Source organism: Pseudonaja textilis, chromosome 5, assembly GCF_049901715.1.
Source record: "Pseudonaja textilis isolate UNSWEBS1 chromosome 5, rPseTex1.2, whole genome shotgun sequence".
Lineage (NCBI taxonomy): Eukaryota > Metazoa > Chordata > Lepidosauria > Squamata > Elapidae > Pseudonaja > Pseudonaja textilis.
In genome coordinates this window covers 55,799,763-55,826,896 of record NC_141994.1, presented here as the reverse complement: position 1 = coordinate 55,826,896, position 27,134 = coordinate 55,799,763, and the positions used below count along the sequence as shown (strand labels likewise).

Below are 27,134 nucleotides of genomic sequence, written 5' to 3'. Positions count from 1 at the left end.
TTTTTCTTTAAAGATATTTTTTTTGGCTGATTTAGGACTGTGAAAGATTAGAAGCAGTGTTCAAAAATTGTTATTTTAAGTCTTGTCTAGGGAATTAAGTATTAATTTCATGTTTGCGGTCCTGAAAATTATCTGAATCTTGATAGGTGAGCCCTTTTAAAAGTAAGTACCATATTTTTCACACTATAAGACGCACCTGACTATATGGCACACCTAGGTTTAGAAGAGGGAAACAAGAAAAAAAAATATCAGGCAGAGCCTGAGAGGACCCCAGATAGGTGTCCTCTCATGTGCCAGCTCTGCCTATTGATTCCTGCACTGTGTAAGAGACAGAAGAGGCAGGCAATGGCAAAGACAGAAGAGGCGGGGTTCAGCACTATAAAATGACTCTGCCACCGCAGCCCAGCTGCTATTCACCAAAGGACCGGCACCGACGCACAGACATTTCCACCCACTTTTTTGGGGGTGGGGGGGAGGAGTATGTCTTATGGAGCAAAACATATGGTATATACATTACCCTCCAAAATTGAGCTATGTAGATCAGGGGTCTTTAAACTTGACAACTTTAAGACTTATGGACTTCAACTCCCAGAATTCCTCCTCCAGTCATGTTAGCTCGGGAATTCTGGGAGTTGAAGTCCACAAGTCTTAAACTTGTCAAGTATGAAGACCCTTGATGTAGATAGTAAATGATTAAAATTAATAAACAGTAACATTAATCATCATCTGAAGGTTATATGGTGAGAAACAAGGCTTTCTTTTCCCATAAAAAATGGGGCAAATTCACTTAAATGTTTCACTTAGCAACAGAAATTTTGGGCTCAATTGTGGTTGTAAGTTGAGGTCTAGCTGTACTCTAGTGAATTAGGGAGGCATCTGTCTAAGATGCTTCTGAATATTATCTAAACATTTCAGACTTAGGGAAAAGTTTTATTCCTTGTCACCTTGATGACAGAGTTTGTCTATCAACATCAACTTCCTTAGTCTCTAGTTTTATATGTTGAGGACTACCTGTAAATTGCCTTGGTAGATAAAATGATGTGGGCATCATTTAAAAAAGAAACTGGATTTGTGGAAAGATGAAAGCATTTACTTTTTCTTCTTTATGTTAAGCAGCTGGTGTTAAAAATCAATGCCATTTATGAGGCTCGAAGAGGGAAGAAACGAGTCAAGAGACTGTCACAATCTACAGAGTCTAGCTCAGGGAGAGGTAAGGAAAGACTGTTGCTGGACCAATGGTTTTGCAGGCAGCTTTTGTGCCTACTCAGTATTGTCCAATATTAAAGGGATTTCCTTAATAATAACCAGTTATAAAGGACATGATGCTTCTGCCTCAGTTGCCTCTTTTCTATATTGGTGGTGGTGCAGTGGTCAGAATGCAGTACTGCAGGCTACTTGTGCTGACTACCAGCTGCCCGGAGTTTGCAGTTTAAGTCTCACTGGCTCATCCTTCCATCCTTTTCCAAAGTCAGTAAAATGAGGATCCAGATTGTTGGGGTCAGTATGCTGACTCTGTAAACCACTTAGAACTGTAAAGCACTATGAAGCGGTATATAAGTCTAAGTGCTATAGCTGTTTAGTACGATTCACCTTATATCCTAGTACTATTAAATAGTATATTTCAGTTGTCAGACTTAACTGTTCTATTTGGTCTTTTACAATAGAATCCATCATTCGTTCACCAAAGCAAGGTGCAAAAAAACATAGCTTTTGGGATGCTTCCTGAGCATCTTTCAGTTAGGAACTGACCTCGTTGTCCTTTTGTACAAGATTCCTCCCTCCATTTTCCGATCTTTCTCCATTTACACAACTTAATTTTGGTGATGTTTGGAGTTGCTCCCAGTAAACCAAAATCTGAATTATTTACTGCAGTTTTCTAGAAATTTCTTAGTAGTCCCTAACTTATCTTCTGGCCATCTCAACCAAGCATCCTATATTTTGTGGGGATAAGAGAACTTGTGAGAACTGATTCCGTGAGCCATTCAAGATTTTGTTTGCTGTTCAGAAAACAATAATTATTTTTTTTTAAAAAGTAATGTTTACCATTCTTTTCTATTTCCTCCTAGTTACAGATGAAAACAGTGAATCAGACAGTGATACAGAAGAAAAACAAAGAGGTATCAATTGAGATATGAACTTTAGAGAAGATTATTGATTTTGGCTTGACAGTTGTGGGTTTTCCCCCTTCTAGTTTTTTTTTTCCTGTCCAAAATAACAGGATATGTTTTATGCCTGTAGAGGCCTTCAATTATTGCAAAAGTGAATTATCAATTGTTTGTCTATTATGATGGCTATATGAACATTCATATCCCTGAAAAAAGTTCATTATCCAACATACAACCCAATTCTTAAAATGTGTACTTAGAAGTCAATATTTAATGAGTTTTATATCCTAATACAGCTTTTCCAGACCTGGAGCATTTCAGATGGTGTCAGACCACAATTCCTACAATTCCCAGTTAGTTTAGCCAGTACCCTGGTAGCTGGGAATTCTGGGATTTGTAGTCCAAACATAAGTTCCATCTTAGGGAAAATGCTCAAGTGAATATGTTTAGGACTATAGATTTTATCGGTAAAAATAAGGCTCTGTGTTAAAGTGTTTCAATTGTGTGGATGGACTGCAATTGCAATCAGTTGGTGAAGTTTGAAATCCTTATATTTAATAATTGATATATGTTATCACTCTAGAACATATCACTTATTTTCTAGCCTGTGTTCTTTGTACTGAAGGTTGTTCAAGTCTGGCCATTTCAAGATGATCAGCAGATTTCCAACCCTTGGGCTATGTGCTTTCCCGTCTCATTTTCTACAAAAAAAATTGTCATATCCACCAACTAACAACACTGCATTTTTATCTTGATTTTTTTCTCCATAATATTTCAGAATGTTTTGATATCCTGGTTACAAACACAACATAATTCCAGGATATTTAGGTTGACCTTTCTGAACTCTGGTGCCCTTCAGTTGGGTGGATTTTAGCACTTACGATTATCATCCTACAAGGTCCTTCCTTGGGAATGCTTCATGTTGATGTTCACACATCTGGAGGATGACCAGGTTAAGAAAGGCTGGATGAGTTCACGGTGAATATGTAGTTTGAAGTAAGACAGAACTGCTTATTGCTGGGGGAACTGCACCCAAAACAGTTGTGTTGATTTTGTTGGCTTACCTTTTATGTAGCTCACAGTCAACGCCTTGTTCATGTAAAATCTCGCCTGAAGCAAGCCCCCAAGTATCACACCTTGGAGAGAGATCTGATCGAGTATCAAGAGAGGCAGCTCTTTGAATATTTTGTTGTAGTGTCATTACACAAGAAACAAGCTTGCGTGCCATATGTCCCTGAAGTTACACAGCAGTTTCCATTAAAGGTAGGACATACGATGGAGATAGCCTATTCAGAGACAAGCAAAGGAAGGATTGCTCTGCTCTGTTGGCTTAAAATTCTAGAAGTTGAAACTCCGCACATCTGGATAATTAGGGAGGTTGACCTACCCAGAGGTGGGCAGCCAAGGGTCCACAACATTTTTAGGGAGAGTGATAGTCACCGAAGACAGGGCAGTGAAGCAAGTGAATGGGATACAACTTTCCAATTTATCCCTATGTTTTAAGGTGAAGTTTGTTTGCTGTCTACTTTCTTAAAACAATGCTGAGTCTATTTCTGGATTTCAATTACAGGTTTTATGTCTCTTTCCTGAGGCTGATGCAAATCTGTGCTGCTGATTTAAGCAGTTGTAATCAGAACAAACACTGGGAACTGTATGCAGCCTATGACTTTATATTGCACAATCCCTACCAGATCTGAGACAATTTGCTTTTGTCTGTTGATAACCCTCAACAGAATGAAATTCTAAAAATAAGGACATCAGCATTGGTGTAATAAACAGCTAAAAGATAGAGGAAATCTGCAAGATAAGGGAATTCTCAAGATTCCATTGTAAATGGGAGGGAGAGGAGAGGGAGGCAGGTTGGCTGAATGACATACATGTACATTTGTTAGAAAAAGTTCAGGTGAGCTAGGCAAACAGCTATGTTAATACCCTCCAGACCAGTGGTGTCAGACTCAATACCCGGGGGCCGGATCCGGCCTGCAGGCTGCTTAGATCTGGCCCATGGGGCCACCCTGGAAACAGCAAAGGACCAGCTCTCAGTGCCTCTGCCAATGAAAACGGAGCTGGGGAGAGCTGCATGCAGCCCTCTCGAGCTCCGTTTTTGCTGGCAGAGGGTTACAGGAGGCCATTGTAGATGAAACAGAGCACGAGAGCGTGTTTTTGCTGGCCGGGCGCTCGGGCCACCACAGGCGCCGACACAAGTGATGTCGAGCTGGCCACACCCATCCTGGCCATGCACCCCACCCCCACCCCCAAGGTCAAGCACAACCCTGATGCAGCCCTCAATGAAATCGAGTTTGACACCCCTGCTCCAGGCGGATGTGTATTCTCTGTTGTCACTTCTCCATTTATTTAAGGAAGCAAGGTAGATGGAGAGGGGAGGGGGAAAAATTCATGCAATTTTACTTCTACCTAAATAATTAAAAACATCTCCTCCTCCCTTTCTTCTGCTAGCTTGAACGCTCCTTCAAATTCATGAGGGAGGCAGAGGACCAGCTGAAGGCCATTCCGCAGTTTTGCTTCCCTGATGCAAAAGACTGGACTCCTGTTTCTCAGTTTAGCAGGCACGTTAAAGGATGGCCCCTTTCTTCCCCTTCTTGCCAGCTCCTAACCTGCCATTACGCATCATGCTAGCTTTTATTTGTACCAGATTGCTTTTTATGATAACAGTCGAAATCAATTTGGACTTCAGCAGGAACAACTGAAGAATAAACACGAAACTAGTGGTCGGAAATATTTAGGGAATCAATGCATTTGTTCGATCATCCAATCAATTCTTATTTGGTCTCTGACCGAAGCAAGGTGGAACATGAAAGCTACAGAATTAGCCACAAAATTAGCAGTTGTAATTTTAAAGTAGTCCTTATTTATAATCTGTACAATGAACTAGAGTATTAAATAATTATAACTGCATACATATAACTAAATGTTGCCAAGAAAATTGCATGGACTTGTCCATGTAGTTGCCAGCGGTCAAGATTGATTTGAAAGCACACATGACCACCAACAAAGGAATAGTGGTTCAGAGGTTAAAGGAATTGAGTGAGAAACCAGGAGACCATGAGTTCTAATTCTACATTAGGCCCAGAAGCCAGCTAGGTGTTTTGGGGATAGTCACTATGTCTCAGCTCTAAAAAGAAGGCAAGGGTATACAAATATACCATAAAGTGTGTTTAATATATTGTTATCCAAAATACTTTAAAGTTATGACTTTTAAAAAAATACATCTGGCCATCACCACCCCAAATCTGGGTTCGTTAAGTGGCCATTCAGAGTTACAGCAGCACTGCAGAAATGGTACTTACACCCAGTTCCCAAAGTAATGGCTGTTGCAGCAGTCCTGTGGCCATGGGATCAAAATTTGGGTGCTTGGCATTGGTACAGATAAGGACAACTTAATCTGGTATCATTCATGGCCTGGAAATGAGATGGAAGCAAAAGCAGCCAGCTAGAGATGCCCAAAACAGAGATGGGCAGTATCAAAATTTAATAAATAACATAGTGAAATGACAGAAAAATAACGCTGTCAGGGCAATTTTATGCTGTGACTAAGTGCTAGTAGGAAAAGGCAAATTTGTAGGGATGCATAGTAGAATTAATCTTGAGTTCCTGGAAAAAAGGAAGAATGTAATCATAATAAAGAAATAATAATAAAAATGAAAGAATCCCTAAAACAAAAATCACTATGTTGACCCAAAATATACCCATTTACAAATAGAGGGCCATGTAATTATCTTGATCCTATTTAGAAGAAACAAAGGGATGAATGAATGATGATTATTTTTCTTCATCTCAACTATTTGAGATCTTAATTAGGCTGATAGCATATATATCCTGCATGTTTGTTGTGAAGTATAGGGGCAGCACAGAAATTTATATTGTTCTACTTAGGCTTGTAAAAAAAGAAAAAGATGTATGTATATTTAAAAAAAATACATATGTTCTTTTTAATATCTATATGCGTATTTTCTAGAACTGAAGATGACCTTTTCATTAAAAAAAGTGTCTTTAAAACTTTCTCTTTTTCAGTGAGACGTTTTCATTTGTCTTGACGAGTGAAGATGGCAGCCGAAGATTCGGATACTGCAGAAGAATACTGGTAACTATCTAGTTTCGTCTTCAGAAATCAAGAAGGATGGTCTCACTGGCCTCCTTTGTAGCGAGGGAAGAAAAGGCTTTGACCCACGCTTTGTGGCTATTGTTGCTGAATCATAATTTTCTTTTTGTAGCCAAATCCAAGCTTTCTTCTCTTTTGCGTTGCTGTTATGGAATATCTGAAATCATGTAGCTAGAAAAATAATGGTGTTTTTGTTTTAATGCAGTATTTTATTTTGTAACTTAGTCAATCTTTTGGAATTTGTTGCTTTTTAGAGAAATTGGCCTTGGATTAGGATTATGGGAAACAATCTAGCACAAAAGGATAACTAAGTCAGGAAATAGGTGCCTCAGAAGTGTACAGATTAGGGCTGTCAAACTTGTGGCCCGCAGGCCAGATGCGCCACACGCTGGCCATGCCCAGTTTAGCGAAGAGGGCAAAAGTCACGATGCGTCACGTGACGATGCCATAATGATGCGAGTTTGACACCCCGGTACAAATAGTCCTTGACTTGTAAGCACTCGTTTAGTGATGGTTCGAAGTTACAATGGCACTCAAAAAAGTGACTTATGATGGTTTGTCATACTTATGACTGTTGTAGCATATCTATGGTCATGTGATCAAAATTTGGTTGCTTGGCATTCGGCCTGTAGTTAATGCACTATCCCAGGGGTCGTATGATCACCATTTGTAACATTTCCAGTTGGCTTTGGATAATCAAAGTTAGTGGGGGAAGCCAGATTCATTTAACAACTGTAGTGATTCACTCAAGCACTGTAGTTTTAAAAAGTCATAAAATGAGGCATGACTCACTTAACAACGGCAGCAATGGAAATTTTGGGCTCAGTTGTGGTCCTAAATTGAGGACTATCTGTGGTAATACGTTAGACTGGAAGAACTGCTTTGTGCATGGAATAGAAAGTTACCGTGATTTTGGTTTCTTCTTGTTCATCACTGTCTATTTATGTATATCTGTGTTGTGTCTGTCTCTCTTGAAAGCCCAGTGGGAAAGGGAAACGTCTTCCGGAAGTTTACTGCATTGTGAGCCGCTTGGGGTGTTTCAACCTCTTCTCAAAGGTGAGGGAGAAGGACCATGCAAACGGTCCCCAAAGTGAGTAGGGATGGGGGAAGAAGGAAATCCTTCTCTGGCCAGTTCCGGTCCATACTGACCACTGGAAGTTCGACTCAAACCAAGGGTGAAAAGCCTGATCCCGACTGATAATTCAGTACAGTTGTTTGCTGTTGTCAGATAAGAATATCACCCAGGTGCTTTTAAAAAGGGCCAGTTGTTTCTGCTTTGGAGCATGTTAAATGCATTTTTCTTCTTTTGCCACAGAAAAGTAAATACTACAAGAGATATGTGATTAGGATTTCCTTCCGTGTTCAGGTTTGGTTTTTTTTTTTTTTTAAAAAAAGAAAGAACCCAAACCAGAACTCTTCTTATTTGGAATAATTGGAGATCACTATTCAAAAAAGATAAAATACATTATTTTACTTTTACCGATAGCAGCCAGGATAGCATATGCACAAATGTGGAAAAGACCTACTATTCCAACAGAAAACTTAGTCCTACGAAAAATTATAGAATATGCGGAAATGGACATGCTTACCCTAAAAATGAAAGAAAAGGAGGATTCCAATTATTACTCAATTTGGCATAAATGGTACAAATGGTTAGAAAATAGAGCTAAGAAACAAGAAGTAAAGATTAACTAGACAAGACCTTAAAAGAATAGTACATAGATATGTAAATATACAGTACAAATAGATAAATTATTATACATAGAGATAATAGTTATTGGTTGATATGTATAAAATATTGTAGAAACTATAAAATAATAATGTGTGTAGATGTCAAACTGCTGTGGAAACTGTGAATATGGTTTGTATTGGTGGAAGATGCAATAAAAATTAAATTAAAAAAAGAAAAACAAAGAAAGAAAGAAAATAGTCACTTAGAGCAGGTGGCTCCAACCTTAGCAACTTTAAGCCTGGTGGACTTCAACTCCCAGAATTCCCCAGCCAGCTGGCTGGGGAATTCTGGGAGTTGAAGTCCGCCAGGTTTAAAGTTGTCAAGGTTAGAGACTCCTGACCTAGAAAAGAGAGGCAGTTTGGATCAGAAAAGTATTGTCTGAGAGATAGAGATCATAATCTCCTCATTTTTTATTTGTACAATTTCCAATTTTTAAAATGGCTCCCAGACCTGCTCGTTACTTCCCTTAGATAGCTAAATAAGTTTCAATAGCAGTTTGGGAAGGGGACATATTGCCTGAGGGTACATTTTCTAAACAGAAATGCATAATATTGTCTTTCCTATACCTACCTGCCATCTATCCACTTGAACAAGCAGCAGTAACACAACAACAGCGCTAGGCATCTAAATGAAAGACGGACCCTTCCCGCCAGTAACTGTTCCATGAAAGTGGGATTCTGATGCTTGATTTTTTTTGTGTGGCATCAAACAATGATATGACAACAATAAAAGAGGAGCAAAAAGAGTAGGTCCCTGAAGTATGGTCTTTTCCCTTCTATTTCTTCCTTCTCTGTCCTTCAGATCTTGGATGAGGTTGAGAAAAGACGTGGCATCTCTCCTGCCTTGGTCCAGCCACTCATGAGGAGTGTCATGGAAGCCCCTTTTCCAGCCCTGGGTCGGACTATCTCCATCAAGAACTTTCTGCCTGGTTCTGGAACAGAAGTAAGGTTTGGCTAGGGAATTCTGGAAGTTGAAGTCTGCTGAGGACAAAAGCCACCGATCTAGATCGATCCACCCTTCGGAAGTAGATAAAGTAGCTAAACTTGCGTGCTTGCAAGTTCCCATGTACATGTTTTCCTTTGAGTCCTTTGATTAATTGATTTCTGCAGATTTTTTTTCCAGAAAAGAACAAAGGCTTGCTGCATAGCAAATTGAATCTTGCAGACACATTTAAAAATTGAAAGTAGTGTTTTTCTTTCAAGTCTGATTGTACAGAGGAAACAAAGGCAAAGTAAATGGGCAGGAGACATTCACTGGAGGATGTAGCAATCATAATTAGGAATCAACACATTTGTGACCTTCCTGGGAGAAGATTTCAACATAGAGATGAAATGAGGGAGAGGCTTTTCAATAAGGCAAATTTACAAAACAAATTTCCAAGTGTGGCCCATTGGTCTGAAAAGCCTGCAATTGGTTTTCTCAGAGTCTTAGTCTCCCTATTTACACATTTAATAATAGGGCTTATAGGTTGCTCAGGTCAGAACTGACTTTGAGTTGATTTTACATCTTGCACATCTCCTGCATTCTTTGTTTCAGGTTATAGAGCTGTGTCGACCACTTGATTCAAGACTTGAACATGTTGATTTTGAGTCCTTGTTCTCCTCACTTAGCATCCGGCACTTAAGCAGAGTCTTTGCTTCTTTGCTGTTGGAGAGACGGGTGATATTTATAGCAGACAAACTCAGGTAACCGTCTACCTTCTATTTCTCTGCCTTCCCTGGTGGACAAACTATTATGCAACCTATCTGTCCTTAAAGCCAGTTTTCAACGGCTGCCTAAATCCTAGAGTAGTGGTTGTGTCTCTTTTCCTAGGTTCAAAAGGCAGAAATGTATCTTCTGCACAATTACAGTTCTGGAGCTGAGACATCTGCGATGTATATTTCTCCTTTCTTGGCTTCCACTGAAGTTGGCTTCAAAAGTTAATGCTTTCCATGTAAAAAAAATGCAGTTATCCCTTAATAATAGGAGTGTCTGGCTCATCTTGGTTTATCTCCAGCTATGGATATCGCTTTGGGACAGTGAGGAGTGGCTGCTTCAGTCAGTCTAGATTCCTGGGGACAAATTTGTGCAAGATGTAATGATAGCTGGGCTTTGTGGACGAACTCCAGAGCTGAATAACTCAAAAAAAAGGCCCATATGAATAGCAGAATATATCAGAGGATGGAGACAACAAGAGCAGCTGCGCCTCCGTGTTCTTTCTGTTTCATGGTTAAAAACTTCTAGCTATGACCTAGACTGATGATCATAGATGTTGTTATAGATGCTTGCTCTTTTGCCTGGATGAATAAACAAAAAGGCTTGGCTTTCTAAAGTCAGATACACCGCATGTCCTGTACCATAAAATCATGAAGTCCATGTCTTAATTTTATCTGATTATACTACTGGTTTCATTTGGAGGAAAATGTTGCTCTTGGGAACTCACGATGAATGCATGTCCAGGAAGTGTTAAAATGTATGGTTTAATATTATTTATAACAAAAGGACTTAAGATGAACAGGAGTGTTTCCTCATTAAGTTGTTTACATTGGAATGGATATCATTTTGAACTTTTAAAGTTCATAAAGATGATGCAGCTGCTGAACAGCTAAACGGAAGTGTTTGCAGGATTGCTCTTCCATCTTTTTTTGTTCTAAGGATTTGTGCGACTTAAGTATTTGTAACTTTAAAAGTATTGGAGTGTATGTTTTACGTGTTCTGCCCTATTTCAAAGTGGGTTCTCATCATTTTGAAGCAGTAAACACATATAAATGGTACTGAAATCTGTTAATAAGCAGAAAGTAGCTTTCACTTTTTTAAAAAAACAAAATCAAAATTCTCTGTTCTAAAGCCTGATTATTGTAGTTTTCAGCCCTTCAAAGATAACCAGATTCTTGATTCGTTCCCAGTCAGCTGTACATAATCTGCATGGCTATACAGAACACAGAAGTATTCTCTCCCTACCTTTACTGTAATTTCCTAGTTACTAGTAGCCTTATATCCACTGCAATAGTTAAAATATGCTCACAATGGGCTTTGAATGAAAATAAGCAAAGGTTTAGGTGGCTTTAGGGCCCTTAATAAGCTTAAATGGCAAAGTTAAAAGGGTTAGGAAGGCTAACAGCATTTTGCCAACCAAAATCTATTGGCCTCAAAGCCTCAGGGTACCTATATATTTGCATACCCCTTAATGCCAGACCTATGCCATGTGCTTTGTCCTTATGCCTATAAGGTTTTGGATTCTTCTGTGAGCAGGCAGTTTGCAAACCTTCTGATCCCCCTGAATAGATAGGCTTTGTTTTTCACTCACCAATTATTTGGACAAAAACTTCTTCCTCCCACACCTTGGGAAAAAGGGGGCCCAGATCTCTTTAAGATTTTCTGCAGCTGGTGCCTGGCCCTCATCCATTTTTTAAAAGTTGGAGGATGAGGAGAGCAAGTTTTTCCCTCCCAACCAGAAAAGGCAAAATTTAACAGATGAGTAATGATGCTTATTCAACTTTCAGCAGCCTGCCTGTTTTCACAATTCCCAGTAAGTCCCGCTGCATCTATGGGACTAGGAGAAAGAATGGTGCCCAAAAAAAATATCATTCATTCATTGTGTTGTTGTTTTTTAAAATAGACAAGAACAGACCAAATGGATATAGTAGATCTGTTGCATTGAATATGAATTGAAGTCTTAATATTTTTTATTATAAATGAACTATCTCTATTATAAGTCAATTATAGAAGGACAGGCAGTCTGCTGCCTTCTAGATATTTTGGATTTTAACTCTTAGCTAGTGGAAAAGTATAGATAATCCTTGATTTACAACAATTCGTTTAATGACCATTCAAAGTTACAACAGTACTGAAAAAAAGTGACTTATGCCCATTTTTCAGTGTTGACCATTGCAACATCCCCATGGTCACATAATCAAAATTCAGACACTATGCAATTAACTCATATTTATGATGGTTACAGTGCCCCAAGACCATGTGATCACCTTTTGCAACCTTAACTGCAGCAATTTACTTAATAACTGTGGCAAGAAAGGTCATAAAATGGGGCAAATTCACGTAACAAGTGTCTTGCTTAGCAACAGACATTTTGATTGTAAATTAAGGGCTGCCTGTATAGTCAAGTCTGTGGGAGCTGAAGTTCCAAATACCTAAAAGGTATCAGGTTACCCTGCTTTTAAGTGTCTTAAGATTAGAAAATAGTAGACGTGTTTTCAAAATTGTAAATAATGTGTTTAGAATCTGGGTTTTATATATACTTCAAAAACAATTTGAAGGAAGTACTTTAAACCTCCCGCAAGTATTGTAACTCTGCAATAGAGCTCCCGCTTTTTTTTCACAAGTTTTTTTGTGAACTCAAAAAAAAAGTTAGAGCTGCTTTAAAAGGCAAGTTGAAAATGTGCTACTTTGATTATTCAGTTTGTGAAAACAGCAGCATTCTAGCTAAAAACAGTTACTTTGCTTACATCGGAGTGTCAAACTCACGTCATCACGGTAGCATCACGTGACATATCGGAATTTTTTTCCCCTTCACTAAAATGGGTGTAGGCATGGCCAGTGCATCCAGCCCACAGGCCTGGAGTTTGACAGCCCTGGCTTAAATGAATAAGTATGCACAAGTAAAGTATATACAGCTTTAGTTAGAGTAATTGTGTGGATTTTCTTGATCTTGAGTAATAGGTGTAACATTTGGCACAATCACGAAAACTAACAGCCATGGAACTATTATTTCTGTGATTCCAAGGAAACATGTACACTTGAGGCCTGAACTTGATTTTATTTATTTAGGGAGAATATTAAAGTTCAATCTTAATGTATGTGATTCTAAAATTTGAAAATATGCTCAAATTCTCTTACTGGAATGTTTGATTTTTAACATGTGAAAGATTTAAAAATATGTTCTGTGCTGGAATTGAAATATTTCTATTGCAAGTTTTTCTTCTGACAAATTAAGCTTTGTTAAGCTTACTACATTGAGAAGTTTAAGCAAAAACTGGAAGGCCAATCAAAGGATGAATTATATTCATAGAGCCATGGAGATTTGCATGTTCCAGCTGGAATTCAGAAGAGGAGATGTTTACTCTGATACTGTATATACAAATTGCATCATCCATTATACAGATCATTATTACTTGGATACGAACCAAGTGATGATATCATAGTCACTACTTTAGTTTGTCGGAAACATGTTTTATTAAGTGGGTGGAGAAATCATTTTCTCTTGCAACCTGTCACTCTGCATTTTTCATCTTTTTTTCCTTTGACTGTATCGTATTTGGCAACTGCGGTCATCCTTAGAAAGTGTAGGATAACTCCAGAATCATCATAAAAGAGATTCTACTTGCCATAGGGATCCTTTCTCTGCATTTTGTTTTATTTTCATCTTCTTTTATAAATGTGAAATGGTATTATGCTACACAGTTTTGGAATTGGACTGAAGGAGAAATCCTCAAGTATAATACATAAACAATAACGTTTGCTTGGGAAAATGGGAATTATTTTATGTTTCTGAAGGGAGATTTAATTTCTGTGTAGTTTCTCATTTGGTTTCCCTCTTCCCTCACTTTCTTTGTTAAAAACCAGAACTGAAGCAGCTGTTTGAGATTGTTCAATGGTTTGGAATGTTTCAAGTCATTCAACAGAAGGTATTTAATGTGTACATGCTGATTTTAAAAAACTTAGGAGAGTTTGGGTTTATCACAGTCTTATTCCAGCCGGTCATATTCATATAGGTCTAACTTGCTCACTGAGAGAACTATTTACTAACTACATATACTTTAGGCATCTCAGGAGTGAGCTTACATTTGGGGTAGTGGATTTAGGATCTTTTCAATTGGCAACCAATTCTATTGGTTGTTTATTTTAACTATAAGGGAGGAGTAGTATGGAAAGGAGAACATTGACTTTGGAAAAATGTCTTGAGCCAGTTTTGGTACATGTGGTTTCTTCCATCTTTCTGTAGCTTTCTGTGAAAGGAAGAGGCTTTGGCCAGTCTTGAGTGTACGTGTTGTGGAGCATTTTTGAACAAAGCCCAAACCAGGTTTAATAAGCACATGTATTCATAAATAAATTACTGAGTTGCCTTTTGATCCAAATAAGATCATTTTGTAGGCAACTTCACAGTAGAAAACTTTAAAACAATGTGAAAACCTAGGATACCAACCAAAGCAAAACAATAGGAAAAAGTTCCCTTGAAGCAAAGAGAATACATTTGAAGTTATTTAAAAGGCATGCAGAATAGGAAAAAAAAGTTTTAACAGCTCATCTACAACTGAACAAAGATGCCAATTTAAGCTACGTGCAGAAAGTGCATATCTAGTTATTTTTCTTTCCCTTCTCAAAATCCTTTCTGTTGTTATGAACCTTGAGAGTGGAAAAGGAAAAAAAACTTATTTCTTCCTCCCTCCCCCCCACCTTCCCATAATAACGCTAGTAATTGATCTTGTCAGCTAAAAAAAACTTGGATGTGCATGTTTCCATTAAAAAAAAAACCCAAACTATTACATTAATTTGAACCGCTCAACTCTTTTGCACAAAGCTTATCATTGAGATAGGAAGAATCCAATAATTGGTAATTCAAAAGAACTCTGGAAGCCAAAATGCCTTTCTATTTTCTTTCTTTTCTTTTTTAGAATTTATTTTTTCCTGGAGTGAAAATGACAAGTTTTTACTGCCATTTACAAAGAGAAGCCAGCAGCTTGTTTAGGGTTTGGTTGGTTTTGTTTTAATGTCATTCCATATTTTAATTAATTATACCGTATATATAAACTTGGATGGGGATATATCCCACAAAACAATTTGAAATTATTGCTTTAATACAGCTGTGATATTTAATCTTTTATTGCATTATTTGAAAGTTTTTAGTTTTTGTTTTTTTTTTAAAAAAAGATATTTAACAAGCTTCTGAAAGCTTGCAGTGGCAGGATCCCAAGAGAACCAAAAGTGTAAAATAGTTGTACTGCAGCATGGAAATTTAATAAATAAATATTATTAGATGAACAATTCACATGAGTGATAAAGCAAGTTAGACTTGCTGTTTTGGTGGCAGGTTTCTGGAATGGAGAAGAAGTGGTGTAGTTAAGACCAGAAAGATAAGGACGGGTGGGGGGGAGGGATAAGTTTAGAATTCAACACTACCTATCCCATAGAAATTTTAGTTTTTATAACCATGAGGGATAGAAACTTTATTAATTGTTTTATTTTATATTTAATTTAATTTTATTTTATTTTATTTTTATTTATTTTATTTTATTTTATATTTGTTTGTTTGTTTGTTTATTTATTTATTTATTTAGATTCTTGGTGAGCCAGAATTGCTGCATAGCGCTTCGGATAGCGCTTTGGTCCTCCTCCTCTTCCTCCTCTTTCTTTTCTTTCGTTTTCCCTCACATAGCTGCAAAAATTCTTGTCAGGCGTGGAATATTCTTCCTTCACCAAGCCTTCCCCTTTTCCCTCCTGCTCAGCATACATTCTCTAATGGTGCTTAACTCAAGCCAGCTGTAAGTGGTTTCCTGGCCATATGATTCCTTTAGGCAGCACAGTATATCTCCCTCCTCCTTCTCTTCCTCCCGTCTCCATCCATTCAAGACCTGGCTTATAAACCGAATGAGGTTATGGCTCTGTTTGAGTTACATATGCAGCTTCCAGATGCTCTAGAAGATGTCGAGCCCACAGTGATGAGTGGCTTGTCCTCTTGCCTATCTTGGAGGGTGGGGTTTTAAAACTGTTGGTTTTGATTATGAAAATAGCATTACCACATACTCTCCTTTTGCAAAAAGACAGTTTTCTGGCTGTTCCTTTCCTAAAATCTGAAAGACCCAAAGTCTCTCCTATAACCTGGGGGCTCTATTTGAGCATAGGCTGCATGTCACCCATATCCAAACTGCATCCAAACATATCTAGAAAGCCTGCCATGATGGCATTAGTTCTCTGTCTGTCTATTTATTCATTTTTCTGAATGCATTTTTTTCAAAGTACAAGACAGCTGACAAGATTCTTTTAATATCATGAAAATCATCATCATCATCAAGGCTCCATTATTTAATTTCACACTGATGAATTGTACCAAATAGAAACAGCAAAGTTCTTTTTATGCCAACTGTTCTCAACCAGATATATTTAAAATGTATTGGACTTCAGCTCCTGTTTCTATAACTTTGCTGTACAGTCCATGCTTTTCCTTATATTCCCCTTTGATTAGCAGTATTTCAATTTGATCAATAGGAAGGATTTGTATTGGCACAATCATGGTGTTTTAGAATCTGGGCAATTTGAAAAAATGATGGGTTGTGGTAGATCAGTGGAAGAGCTGGTTGTCAGTGGCTATCGGTTTAGATGACTGGATTCTGACTCCAGAATCAAAAGTGTGTGCGTGTGTGTGTGTGTGTGTGTGTGTGTGTGTGTGTGTGTGTGAGAGAGAGAGAGAGAGAGAGAGAGAGAGAGAGAGAGAGAGAGGGAGAGATAGAGAAAACAGCTTCTAAGGAGTGGCAAGAGAAGAAGATCCTGCTCATGTACATTTTGGCCTCACCTGCCATGCCACAATGATTCAGAAGTTAACTAGATGGGCTTTGAAGCTGATCCCACAACGGGTTTTTTTTTAATACCAAAATGCTCCCAGTTGTATGTACGTCAGAGGGTTCCATGGGATTTTTTTTGTTTATGCCAACTTCCCACAAATGGCTGATTTCAGCAGAAATGCAGACTCGGTTTTGATAGCAATTCCATTAGCTGGCAGGAAGAAGTATTAGGAATTTGGGTCAGCTCCATGCCTTGCCACGTGTAAAAGGCAACAGTGTGAAAACTGAGCATTTATTTAATGCTGTATTTCCAGGAATCCTTGTACTCGGGGAAAAATGGGCCTAAAACTGAGATGTGAACCCCAGGATGTTATTTTGAGAAATTATCTTGTCTGCACTGTAGGTTGCTGGAAGAACTCAGCTACTTCTGATTAAATTAATCAGGTGTGTTGTATGGATGCAATGGAATTCCAGGGTTCTGTTGGGCCTTCTATTCCTAGAAGCATTCATGAGAATGCAGACACTAGCACTGAACAAAAGCTGCCAGCATTGTCTCTTTCTATGATCCAAAAAGGGGTAGATACTTGTGTGCAAAAAACTTTTAGCATGCAATTATTTTGAAAGCTAATTTTTAAAAAACATCGGAGTGATAAATGTTTCAAAAGTGTCCCTAAGAGAAATATTACTTTCAAAGAAAAAGCATTGTAAAAACAATTTGCAATTTTAAAAAATTGAATATGCATGTATGTATGCTACTGTGAATGAAAATGATTTTGCCTTTTTTTTCCCCTAAAAAAACTGTTTAACAAGCCACCTAGAATACTGTAGTATAAACACAATAAACAGACTAAGATTTTTACAAGTCAGTTTTTGGATTAGACTTTATCTTGTCGGAAAGCCAGTTGTGTTTATGATTTTAAATGCTTTGAAGAGCTACTACAAGGAATCTTGATTGCTTCTTTCATTTTTCTTCTTCTTCTAGCACCTTGTCCAAGTGCTGCCATGCCACAGTGGCCCTTCTTTACCCCTTTACCTGGCAGCACACTTACATCCCAGTACTTCCCCCTTCAATGATTGACATTGTCTGCTCGCCAACCCCCTTTTTGATTGGCCTGCTCTCCAGTTCCTTGCCCCGCCTCAAGGAGTTGCCAGTTGAAGAGGTGAGATCAGAAGAGCTGATGGTTGCGTTAAACCTCAATTTGGCTTTTAAGTTGCATGCAGGAAGTCCAATATGGGATATTTCAATACCTTACTAGCTACCAGTGGTGGTATTCTACTGGTTCGGCCTGGTCAGCCTAACTGGTAGCTCCAACAATCATCCGTGTTGAACCAGTTCACTCCGACAATCAGCTGCTGGGCCCTCCCACCTGGCCCGGCTCTATACTCACTTTTATTTCCTGCTTTTCAACCTCAGCTGCTTCGCGTGGCACAGCTGATTGCCACGCATCAGCTGTTTTACACACAGGGCTTGCAGCAGAAGATGAGGTGCAAACGCTGTGCATGCGCAAAGCATGCACTCACACCGAACCAGTAGGAAAACTTTTTGAAACCCACCACTGCTAGCCACATACTAATCTGCGGGGTGCGTGTTTTCAGCTGGAAACATTATTGTGACTTAGAGGGAGACCTTTTTAAAGCAACGCTTTTCAAACTTGACATTGTTAAGATGTGACCTCAACTCCCCAAATTCCCAGTACACTGGCTGAGGAATTCTGGAGTTGAAATCTGCACATCATAACATTGCCAAGTTTGAAAAACACTGATTTAAAACATGTATTAAAATTGCCTACAGAAGTAAATAGAGCGCAGTGGTTGGGCTACAGTAAATTGGGGTACATATGTAGAAATTATTTCTTTAAGAAGTTACCCTAATGCCTGCCTTCTCTGTTTTCCCAGCCCTTTTGGTCTTTTTTTTTTTTTTAATCTAGGGGGTTTTAAAGGTTATATGAAGCTGTTTTTTTTTTTTAAAAAAAAGCCCATATTTAGACTTGCTTTAACTTCTTGTTCTAAGGTGAAATGTAGATTTTTCAGTGTTGTTTTGAAAATGTTTACGTGAGATGCCTTTGGGTGGGGATTGCTTTGAGAAGCAACAGATCCATTTTTAAAACAAATAACCAAATTAAACACACATTGGCAGTCCTATGCTTCTATCATTTAAATGCAAGCAGCTATCTCTCGTTTTAATTCAGCCCATTGCTGCTGTCTGTTGTGTGGCAGCTCAGGCAGGGAAAATTCCTGAAAGAAATATCCCCCCAACACCACTCTCTCCTCTCTCTCTTCCCCTCCCCCCTCTCCCTCTCTGTGTGGGAGGGAGGGAGAGAGGGAGAGGGAGAAGTGAAGAACAGCTTCCATGGGTTTCAGTTGTCAGGCTGTGGTTTTGTGGTGAAATTCATAAAACCACCCTGTGATCAAACTGGGTTTCATATCTTTTTGTGGCTCATGGGATTAAATTGATGAGATGCAGCCTTTTTCTCCTGAAAGCTGCAAAGCAGACAATCCTTCCCTCAAGAACATCAGTCTACGTCTTCCCTCTGTCCCTGGAGTGCAGAAAAATGGATCGAAGCTGAAGGTGTCCTTTAACGGGTCCATTGGGAATGTTCCTCCCAAAGGCGTGAGACAAAAAAGTAAATTCAATTTTCCTTCTATTTACTTGTAAGATACTTACGGGAATTCTTCAAGAATTTCCTTTTCTCCCACCTAGAATTACACAACAATTTTTGAGGGATTTTGAGTTCTGTATACAAGACTTTTAGAGAGTTGTTCTGCTCTAATGTTCTCTCTCTCTCTCTCTTATTTATGTCTATTTATTGGTGGCCAGGTCCTTGTGGTTGACCTTGTTAATAACCGGTTCCTTAGACAGGTAAGCATAACTTATTTTTCAATGTTTTCTTTTTCTTTTTAATTTGCTCGGGGAGAATGGAAGGATGGGGAAATCTTGCTGAAGGCCATCCGATACTGGATACAGCCTGTCTTTCTTAATTCAAAGAAAGATCTAAAGAGAGTCATGGGAAATCTAGATTAGAAACAAAAGCTGAGAATTTGCAAGTGGCATTGCTTTTCCCAGTCTGCATGCACATTGTCTTATCCTGATGTCTCTTCTGATCAGCAGTTTCAGAAGCTTCAAACCATCCTAAAGCCTGCCAGAGTTACTGGCTGCCAATGAAAGTATAGAAAGGAAAATAATTGAAATGGTGACCTTTGGCTTTGAGAGAGAAAGAAAGATTGACTACATGTCTACTTTCTCCAGCCAGAATTCATGTACTTTGAGAATATTTTCAAGAGTGTTCTCCTTTTCTTTTTGGATCAGTAAGTGTAGTATTAGAAACCCAGGAAAATAATTCAGAAATAAAAGTTATAAAATAGACAAAGAAAATTCCACATCAGAATCAGCCGAAACAACTTCAGATAACCCCCAAAGCCCCTAGCAGAGTTGAATATTCTGGTTCTGTATATACTTTTTCCCAACTGTACACTGGAAGTTAGTTTTTGAACTTACCTATAATTCTTTAGAATGTGGTGTATCCTAGGGCATTGTGGGAAATATAAAATAGCTCACCCCCTGTTAAGTTCGGAGGAAGGAGAGACTTAGCCAGGGCATTGCAAGCAACAAATACTTTATTAATAACAATAAAGGGCTGATTGAGCTCGCCAGCCTGGAACGGGCTCGCAACAACCAGCGACTAACCGAACCCCGCAGCCTGCTTATATAGCCGGCTGCTGGGGTGGTCAGCCAATGGGGAGGCAGTAACGCCCCCCACAACTGGAGCGGACCTGAGTGGGGACTGTGGATAGTCCCAGGGACATAACACCCCTTCCCCCCAGATGTGAACATGAGTAATCATTCAAATAAGCCGGAGGTCTGTGCTGGCGCTCTGAGCGTCGTAGCTCGGGTGCGTTGGCCACTGGTCCAGAGCCCGATAGAGATAGTCGAACTGGTGAGGAAACGCGGGCATGCTCAGCGGACTGCGTTGGTACGGGGGTAGAACAGCCGACTGGCAACGGTGTGTCCTCGTAAGTTGGTTCGTGTGACATGCCCTCTGCGTGGTCTCTGTCTGGCTCCTTGCTCAGTGATACACGTGGAGGTGGTGGAGTATCTCCCGGGCCGAAGTTGAAGGGGGTCTGGCTTGGTGCCTGTGTGTTGGGTTGTGCCCATGGTTCTGTGCAGGGTGTAGTGACTAGGTGCTTACGAAGCTGGTCCAGGTGTCTCCTCCAGATGCGACCATCATCTAACTGGACTTTGTATGACCTGGGACCGGTGATGGCAATGACCACTCCAGGGATCCACAGTGGGTCTCCTGCATAGTTCCTCGCGAAGATGTTCTCCTGCAAAACAAAACCTCTGCTCCCCGCTGAAGAAGCGAGGGGTGAGTCAGGGCAGTAATTAGGGTGTAGTCTATCTAACACGGTTCTTAGGCGTCTGCCCATCAGTAGTTCGGCCGGGGATTTATTAGTGACTGTGCACGGGGTTGCGTGTTGACCCAGCAAGAAACGGGATAGTCTATGGTGCCAGTCTTCATTTCCGAATCTGGCCAATGCTTCCTTTGTGGTTCTAACGGCTCTCTCCGCCAACCCGTTGCTGGCGGGGTGAAAGGGAGCTGTGAAGATGTGACGGATGCCCAGGTTTGCGGCGAAACGGCTGAACTCTGTTGAGGCAAACTGGGGGCCGTTGTCCGAAACTATGGAGTCTGGAAGCCCGTGGGTCACGAACAGGTGGGTCAACACCTTGGTGACGGCTTGAGTGGTGGTGGTGGATAGTTGGGCCACATCAATCCACTTAGAGTATGAGTCCACCACCACCAAGAACATTCTGCCGTGAATTGGACCCGCTAAGTCAATGTGCAGTCTGGACCAGGGTGCGTTGGCGCTTTCCCACTTTGTGGGGGTGGTGATTGGAGGGGATGGTCTAGACTCCTGGCAGGATTGACACGAGCTTACCCATTTGCTGATGTCGTCGTCGAGGCCAGGCCACCACACGTAGCTGCGTGCCAACGCCTTCATCCTGACGATGCCAGGGTGGCCCTCGTGAAGTGCTTCCAAGACTCGGGTGCGCAGTTGGGCCGGGATGACCACTCTGGTGCCCCACAGCAAACAGCCCTGCAAACTGGATAATTCTTGTTGGCGTATTTTAAAGGGTGTGAATTCGTTAGAAATACTCGTGCCCGGCCACCCCCTCCTCACCCAGTCCAGTACCTGGGCAACCGTTTTGTCCTTTTTGGATTTGGTGGCGATGTCGAGGGCAGTGACCAGAAGGTCGAGCTGGGTGACCTCAAAGATTGCATGGACTGGGGCCGGATCTTCAGCTGGAGTAGGCAGGGGGCAGCGGCTGAGAGCGTCTGCATGGCTTAAGGTTTTTCCTGGGTGGTGTATGAGTTTATACGAATAGGCTGCCAAGAATAGGGTCCACCTTGTCATTCTTGGGGACAGCACTTGTGGGGTTTGTTTGTCGCCGGCCAGGAGACCCAGGAGAGGCTTATGGTCCGTGACTAGTTCGAAAGAGTGGCCGAACAGAAATACATGAAATTTCTTAACTGCTGCTACGGCAGCTAAGGCCTCCTTGTCTATCTGGCTATAGTTTCGCTCTGTTGACGAGAGGGTTCTAGAAAAGAAAGCGATTGGTGCCTCGTAGCCATTTGGTAGTCTGTGGCTTAAAACAGCTCCAATCCCGAAAGGGGATGCGTCAGCTGCCAACACTAGTGGAAGATGGGGGTCAAACTGAATAAGTACTGCGTTAGAAGTGAGTAACGATTTGACTGCGTGAAAAGCAGTGTCTTCCTTGTGACCCCAGTGCCAAGGAGAGTTTTTATCTAAGAGCCTGTGGAGAGGCTCAGCTACTGAAGCTTTATGGAGCAGGAATGATGCGTAAAAGTTCAATAACCCCAAGAAGGCTTGTAACTCTGCTTTGGTTGTAGGTGTGGGTGCTTCATGGATTGCCTTAACTTTGGACTCCAGGGGGTGAATACCTGAGGCGTCAATTTTATAGCCCAGAAAGTCTACCTGTCTAGTGGCAATGGCACATTTCTCCCTTTTTAATTTGAGCCCATGCTGTCTAAACCTATCTAACGCTGCTCGAACTCTCTGGAAAAGTTGGGGTCTGTCCCTGGCCGAGATTAAAATGTCGTCGAAGTAGGGCACTACGCCAGGGAGACCCTGGAGTATGCGCTCCATGAGGGACTGGAAAATGCCCGGGGCAACGCTTACGCCAAATTGGAGACGCTTGCAGCAGAAGGCACCCCTGTGGGTGACGATGGTTTGCAGTTCGGCTGTTTGATTGTCAACAGGGAACTGCTGATACGCTTGAGACATGTCCAACTTGGCGAAAATGTTGCCGGGTTCAAAAGTGTGTAATAGATGTTGTATGACAGGGACTGGGTAAGCACTAACTTGTAAAAATTTGTTGATTGTGGTTTTATAGTCCGAGCAAATTCTCAGACTGCCATCCTTCTTGAGGGGGGTGACGATGGGCGTCTCCCACTTGGCGAAGTCTGTTGGTTCAATGACCCCTTGCTTCAATAACTTGTCTAGTTCAGCATCCAGTTTAGGCCGGATGGCGAATGGAACTCTGCGGGGTTTGAGTCTAATTGGCACTGCCTGGGGGTCTACTGTGAATGAGATGGGGGTGCCGTTATAGCATCCCAGCTCATTGCTGAATACGTCTGAGTAGTCAGCGAATAAAGAGTCGGTGTCAGAGGTGGAGACAGCATGGACTCCTGTTAACCCTAGGCCGAGATGGGGAAACCAATCAAGCCCCAGTAGAGAGGGGAGGTTGCCGCTAACTACCACTAGAGGCAGGTAGCCTTTGAAAGCTTTAAAATTAACATGGAACTTGCCTTTGCCAAGTACCGGAATGTCCTTCCCCTGGTAGTCCCTCAAGGAGAGCTGGCACTTCTGGAGTTGGTTCCTGGACAGCTTGGGCTGTAGCTTCTTGAGGGTGTTCCATGAAATAATTGAGAGCGCTGACCCCGTGTCAACCTCCATTCGACATGGTTTACCTTCTAATAGGACAGAGAGCGAGATTTTACTAATGGCATTGCAGGTATGTTTAGCAAAATGGCGAATGCGACAGTTTAGTACTTGCCTTTGTGGACCCGATCGTGAGAAGGAGGGCCCCTCGTGCGTGGGACAGCGAGCAGCCTGGCAGACTCTGGCTATGTGCCCCTTTTTGAGGCAATTGTTGCAGGTGGCTCCCTTGAACTTGCAGGTGGCCCTTGGATGAGATCCGCCACAGGACAGGCACAGGGTGATGTGTTTAGGCGGATGGCTGCTTTCTTGCCTGGCTCCTACCTGTGGTTGTCTGGTCTGAGCAAGGCGGTGGATGTCGGCCTGGTCGCTGGAACCCTCTGTGTTGACCACCTCTTCTGAATGGACGGTGGCAGCGGGTTGTTTGTGCACGGGGCCTTGGATTTCCGTGGCTGATTGGGTAGCCAACTCTGATGCCAGGGCTTCCTCGACGGCTTGGGCAAGGTTGAGGTCCTTCTTGGCCAATAGACGTCTTTGGAGATGGAGGTCCTTGACCCCGCATACGAGCTGATCGAGGAGCATGTCATCAAGATAGCTCCCGAACCCTCAATGGAGTGCTGCAGTCCTCAAGGCTGCCATGTATTGGTTGATAGACTCTTTTTCAGTCTGCTTCCTCATGCGGAAGGTGAACCTCCTGGCAATCTGTGAGGGTCTAGGAGAATAATGGTTAGTGAGGATTTCTAATAGTTCAGTCCAGGGGACGTTTTTTAACTCACGTGGAGCTACCAGGGCTGTGGCCGTGTCAAAAACGATGGCCCCGCAGTAGCTCAGAAAAAATGATTTCTTCCGGTGCTCCCCCGCATCAGCCAGCCCAATGGCGTCGATATAATGACTAAAACGGTTCTTATATGACTCCCACTTCTCCTCATCCGGTTTGAACGACGGGAAGGCTGGGTGGGAGTTCATGATGAAATCCTCGTTTGGTGACCTGTTGAGAAAATCTCTCTGGGTAGCAGTAGGAAAGGTTTTTGTGCCTGCAATAGGCTAGTGACTTCAGCTCTGGAGAGGTGTTTTTACAACTCTCACTTCTCTCTCTGGGACTGCTGGTGTTTGGCTGCAACGGCCGATGGCAGCGTTTTTTGAATTTCGCGCCTAACTTCAGCTCACAGCACTGTACTGTACTAGACGGGGAAATTCAACTGACAGCCGTTTGAATTTCCCGCCTTTTAGAATGAGCGGCTGCGGCTCGCAGCGCTTCACTTCCTACTGTAGCAGGCTAGCAACGGCTACAGGCGTCTCTCTTGCTTTCGTTAGTTCGCTGACCGCTTTCTCTCTGGCTGCGGCTCAGCGTTCGCTACAGGCTTAGCAAACGGTTACAGCGTTTTTTCACTTTCACTCATTCGCTTTCGTTGCCGGCTGATCGCTCTCTCTCTAGCTGGGATCAGCGGCTAGTGACTCAGCGGTTGCGTTTTGCCTCTGGAAAGCATCCCATCCTCGTCGCCAGTGTTATGTTCGGAGGAAGGAGAGGCTTAGCCAGGGCATTGCAAGCAACAAATACTTTATTAATAACAATAAAGGGCTGATTGAGCTCGCCAGCCTGGAACGGGCTCGCAACAACCAGCGACTAACCGAACCCCGCAGCCTGCTTATATAGCCGGCTGCTGGGGTGGTCAGCCAATGGGGAGGCAGTAACGCCCCCCACAACTGGAGCGGACCTGAGTGGGGACTGTGGATAGTCCCAGGGACATAACACCCCCTCTTGTTAATTAAGTTGCTATCCTCCAGATGGCATTTTTTCTCAGCTCTACTCTATCATGAAGCTGGCCCTCCTGTAAAATAGGTCAATATTGGATGATGGCAACTGGTCAACCATCTTGCCTAGCTTTCATGGTTTATATCCAAGAAGTGGTGTGAATTGGGGTGTGCATGGCATGTGCTGGTTAGCTATGCTCATGTGGTACATTGAAAAAGAAGTATCTTTAGATCCAGGTATGAAAGCTAGCTGGGTGATTTGGGGCCAGTCACTGTCTCAGCCAAACTCACCTCACATAGTGGTGGTTATGGGAAAATGGGACGAAGAAGTATTGATATGTTTTCCATTGAGTTGTATGTACACACACACACACACACACACACACACACACTCTTAGTGAAGAACAGGGGCCACCAAAAGCCCTGCTCAGGATATCAGAAAAAGAGATATAATTCTGTGTTATAATTGCCAATGGAAAATGGCAAGGATAGTTTGCAACTCCAGGTGTTTGCTGCAATGTCTTTCATTGGCAATTTTCCTGTGTGTCCTATTGCTCCTTTTTCCTGACAAAAGGAAACCAGATAAGGAGAAAGGATGGAATATCTTCTCAGTGATTTACCCCTTGGTAGCATTAGGATCTGACCAATTAGAAGCTATTTCCATCCTCAGGGTTGAGTCTGGAGCTAATTATATGGAAGCCATGGCCCAAGACGGAATCTATTATAATTCTATCCTTCAGCATTCATAGGAGCCAAATGCCATTTAATGCCTATCCTTTTAACTTGACCGTATTCACAAGGGGAAAAGACGTCCCATGCATTTAATAGAAAGTGGGGATTTTGCAGATGCCTATGAAGGATCAAACAGATCGATCTCCAAAAATATTGTATTATTTTTTCCTCAGTCTGTCTAAAGCTCAAACAGCTTTGAGCTTGTGAAATATGTATGGTCTTTTACAAGAAAATAGATTATCGGTTGGTTTCCCTGCATGCAGGATCGGATTTCTTGCAAGCTTTTTGAATGCATGCTTTTCTTTTTAGATGGAAGATGAAGATTCCATTTTGCCCCGGAAGTTGCAAGGGGCGCTTGAACACATCCTGGAACAGAGAAATGAACTGGCAAATGACAAGGAGGAAATCACACTCAATGGCAAACAGGGTTCGGTTTTGTTTTGTTTTTAATTTAACACTTAGTAGGGTTTTTTTTTTTTTTGACAATGATTGTTTATCAGTTCAGGACATTTGTATTTAGTACAGCTTTCCACAGTTTTATGCTTAAGACACCCTCGCAAAATATTGTAGATCAGAAGCTCTATGAGGGAGACCAATAAGCAGAGATGATTACTTTGTCTATGTACCTTTGTTCCCACCATATTCTTAACCTTTGGTTGTGTAAGCTACATGTATTATGTGAAGAAGCATAATCATCTGTCTGAGTCTACAGTCATTGTGCAATTCTGAGCATTATCGGAGAAGGGGGGGAAAACCTTCAGTTTCTCTATAGCAGGCATAATTCTTCTGTTTTCAGTTATCTTTTTCTTTACAAACTGAAAAGACTGAAGAATGCTAGTTTTCATTTAGTTGCTCCACTTTTCCCCATTGGAATCAGTGGTGGGATCCAATTTTTTTTTTACCATCGGTTCTGTGGGTGTGGCTTGGTGGGCATGGCAGGGGAAGGATACTGTAAAATCTCCAGTCAGAGGTGGTATTTGCTGGTTCTCCAAGCGACTCAAAATTTCCGCTATATCGGTTCTCCAGAACTGGTCAGAACCTGCTGAATACCAGTTCTGATTGGAATGTTGATAGTTCTGGAGGTTAACCTTTTGGAGGCCCTTCTGGTAGTTGTGAAAGAGATGGCAAAAATAGATTAACAACATGGTTGATGTTACATGAATACAACTGCCTTAAACTATGTGAAGTAACATTTAAGGCACATTTAATTAGGTATTTGGGTGTGGGCCAAATGTTCCTGAATT

The 27,134-nt window shown here is 41.4% G+C and overlaps 1 protein-coding gene across 2 annotated transcripts in view; it reads left to right on the top strand.

The window, feature by feature from the left end:
* The window catches only part of DENND2A (DENN domain containing 2A), a 72,500-nt gene that overhangs the window by 42,324 nt on the left and 3,042 nt on the right, over positions 1-27,134 (top strand). Inside the window, exons 7-17 of one of the 2 annotated variants that reach the window (XM_087934957.1) lie at positions 1,117-1,210; positions 2,067-2,117; positions 3,181-3,368; positions 4,563-4,676; positions 6,142-6,207; positions 7,204-7,281; positions 8,759-8,899; positions 9,494-9,642; positions 17,432-17,609; positions 19,268-19,309; positions 26,200-26,317. In XM_087934957.1, coding sequence (XP_087791083.1) covers positions 1,117-1,210; positions 2,067-2,117; positions 3,181-3,368; positions 4,563-4,676; positions 6,142-6,207; positions 7,204-7,281; positions 8,759-8,899; positions 9,494-9,642; positions 17,432-17,609; positions 19,268-19,309; positions 26,200-26,317 — 1,219 coding nt within the window. Of the gene's footprint in view, positions 1-1,113; positions 1,211-2,066; positions 2,118-3,180; positions 3,369-4,562; positions 4,677-6,141; positions 6,208-7,203; positions 7,282-8,758; positions 8,900-9,493; positions 9,643-17,431; positions 17,610-19,267; positions 19,310-26,199; positions 26,318-27,134 lie in introns of both variants that reach the window. The other variant, XM_087934956.1, reaches the window with a different exon arrangement.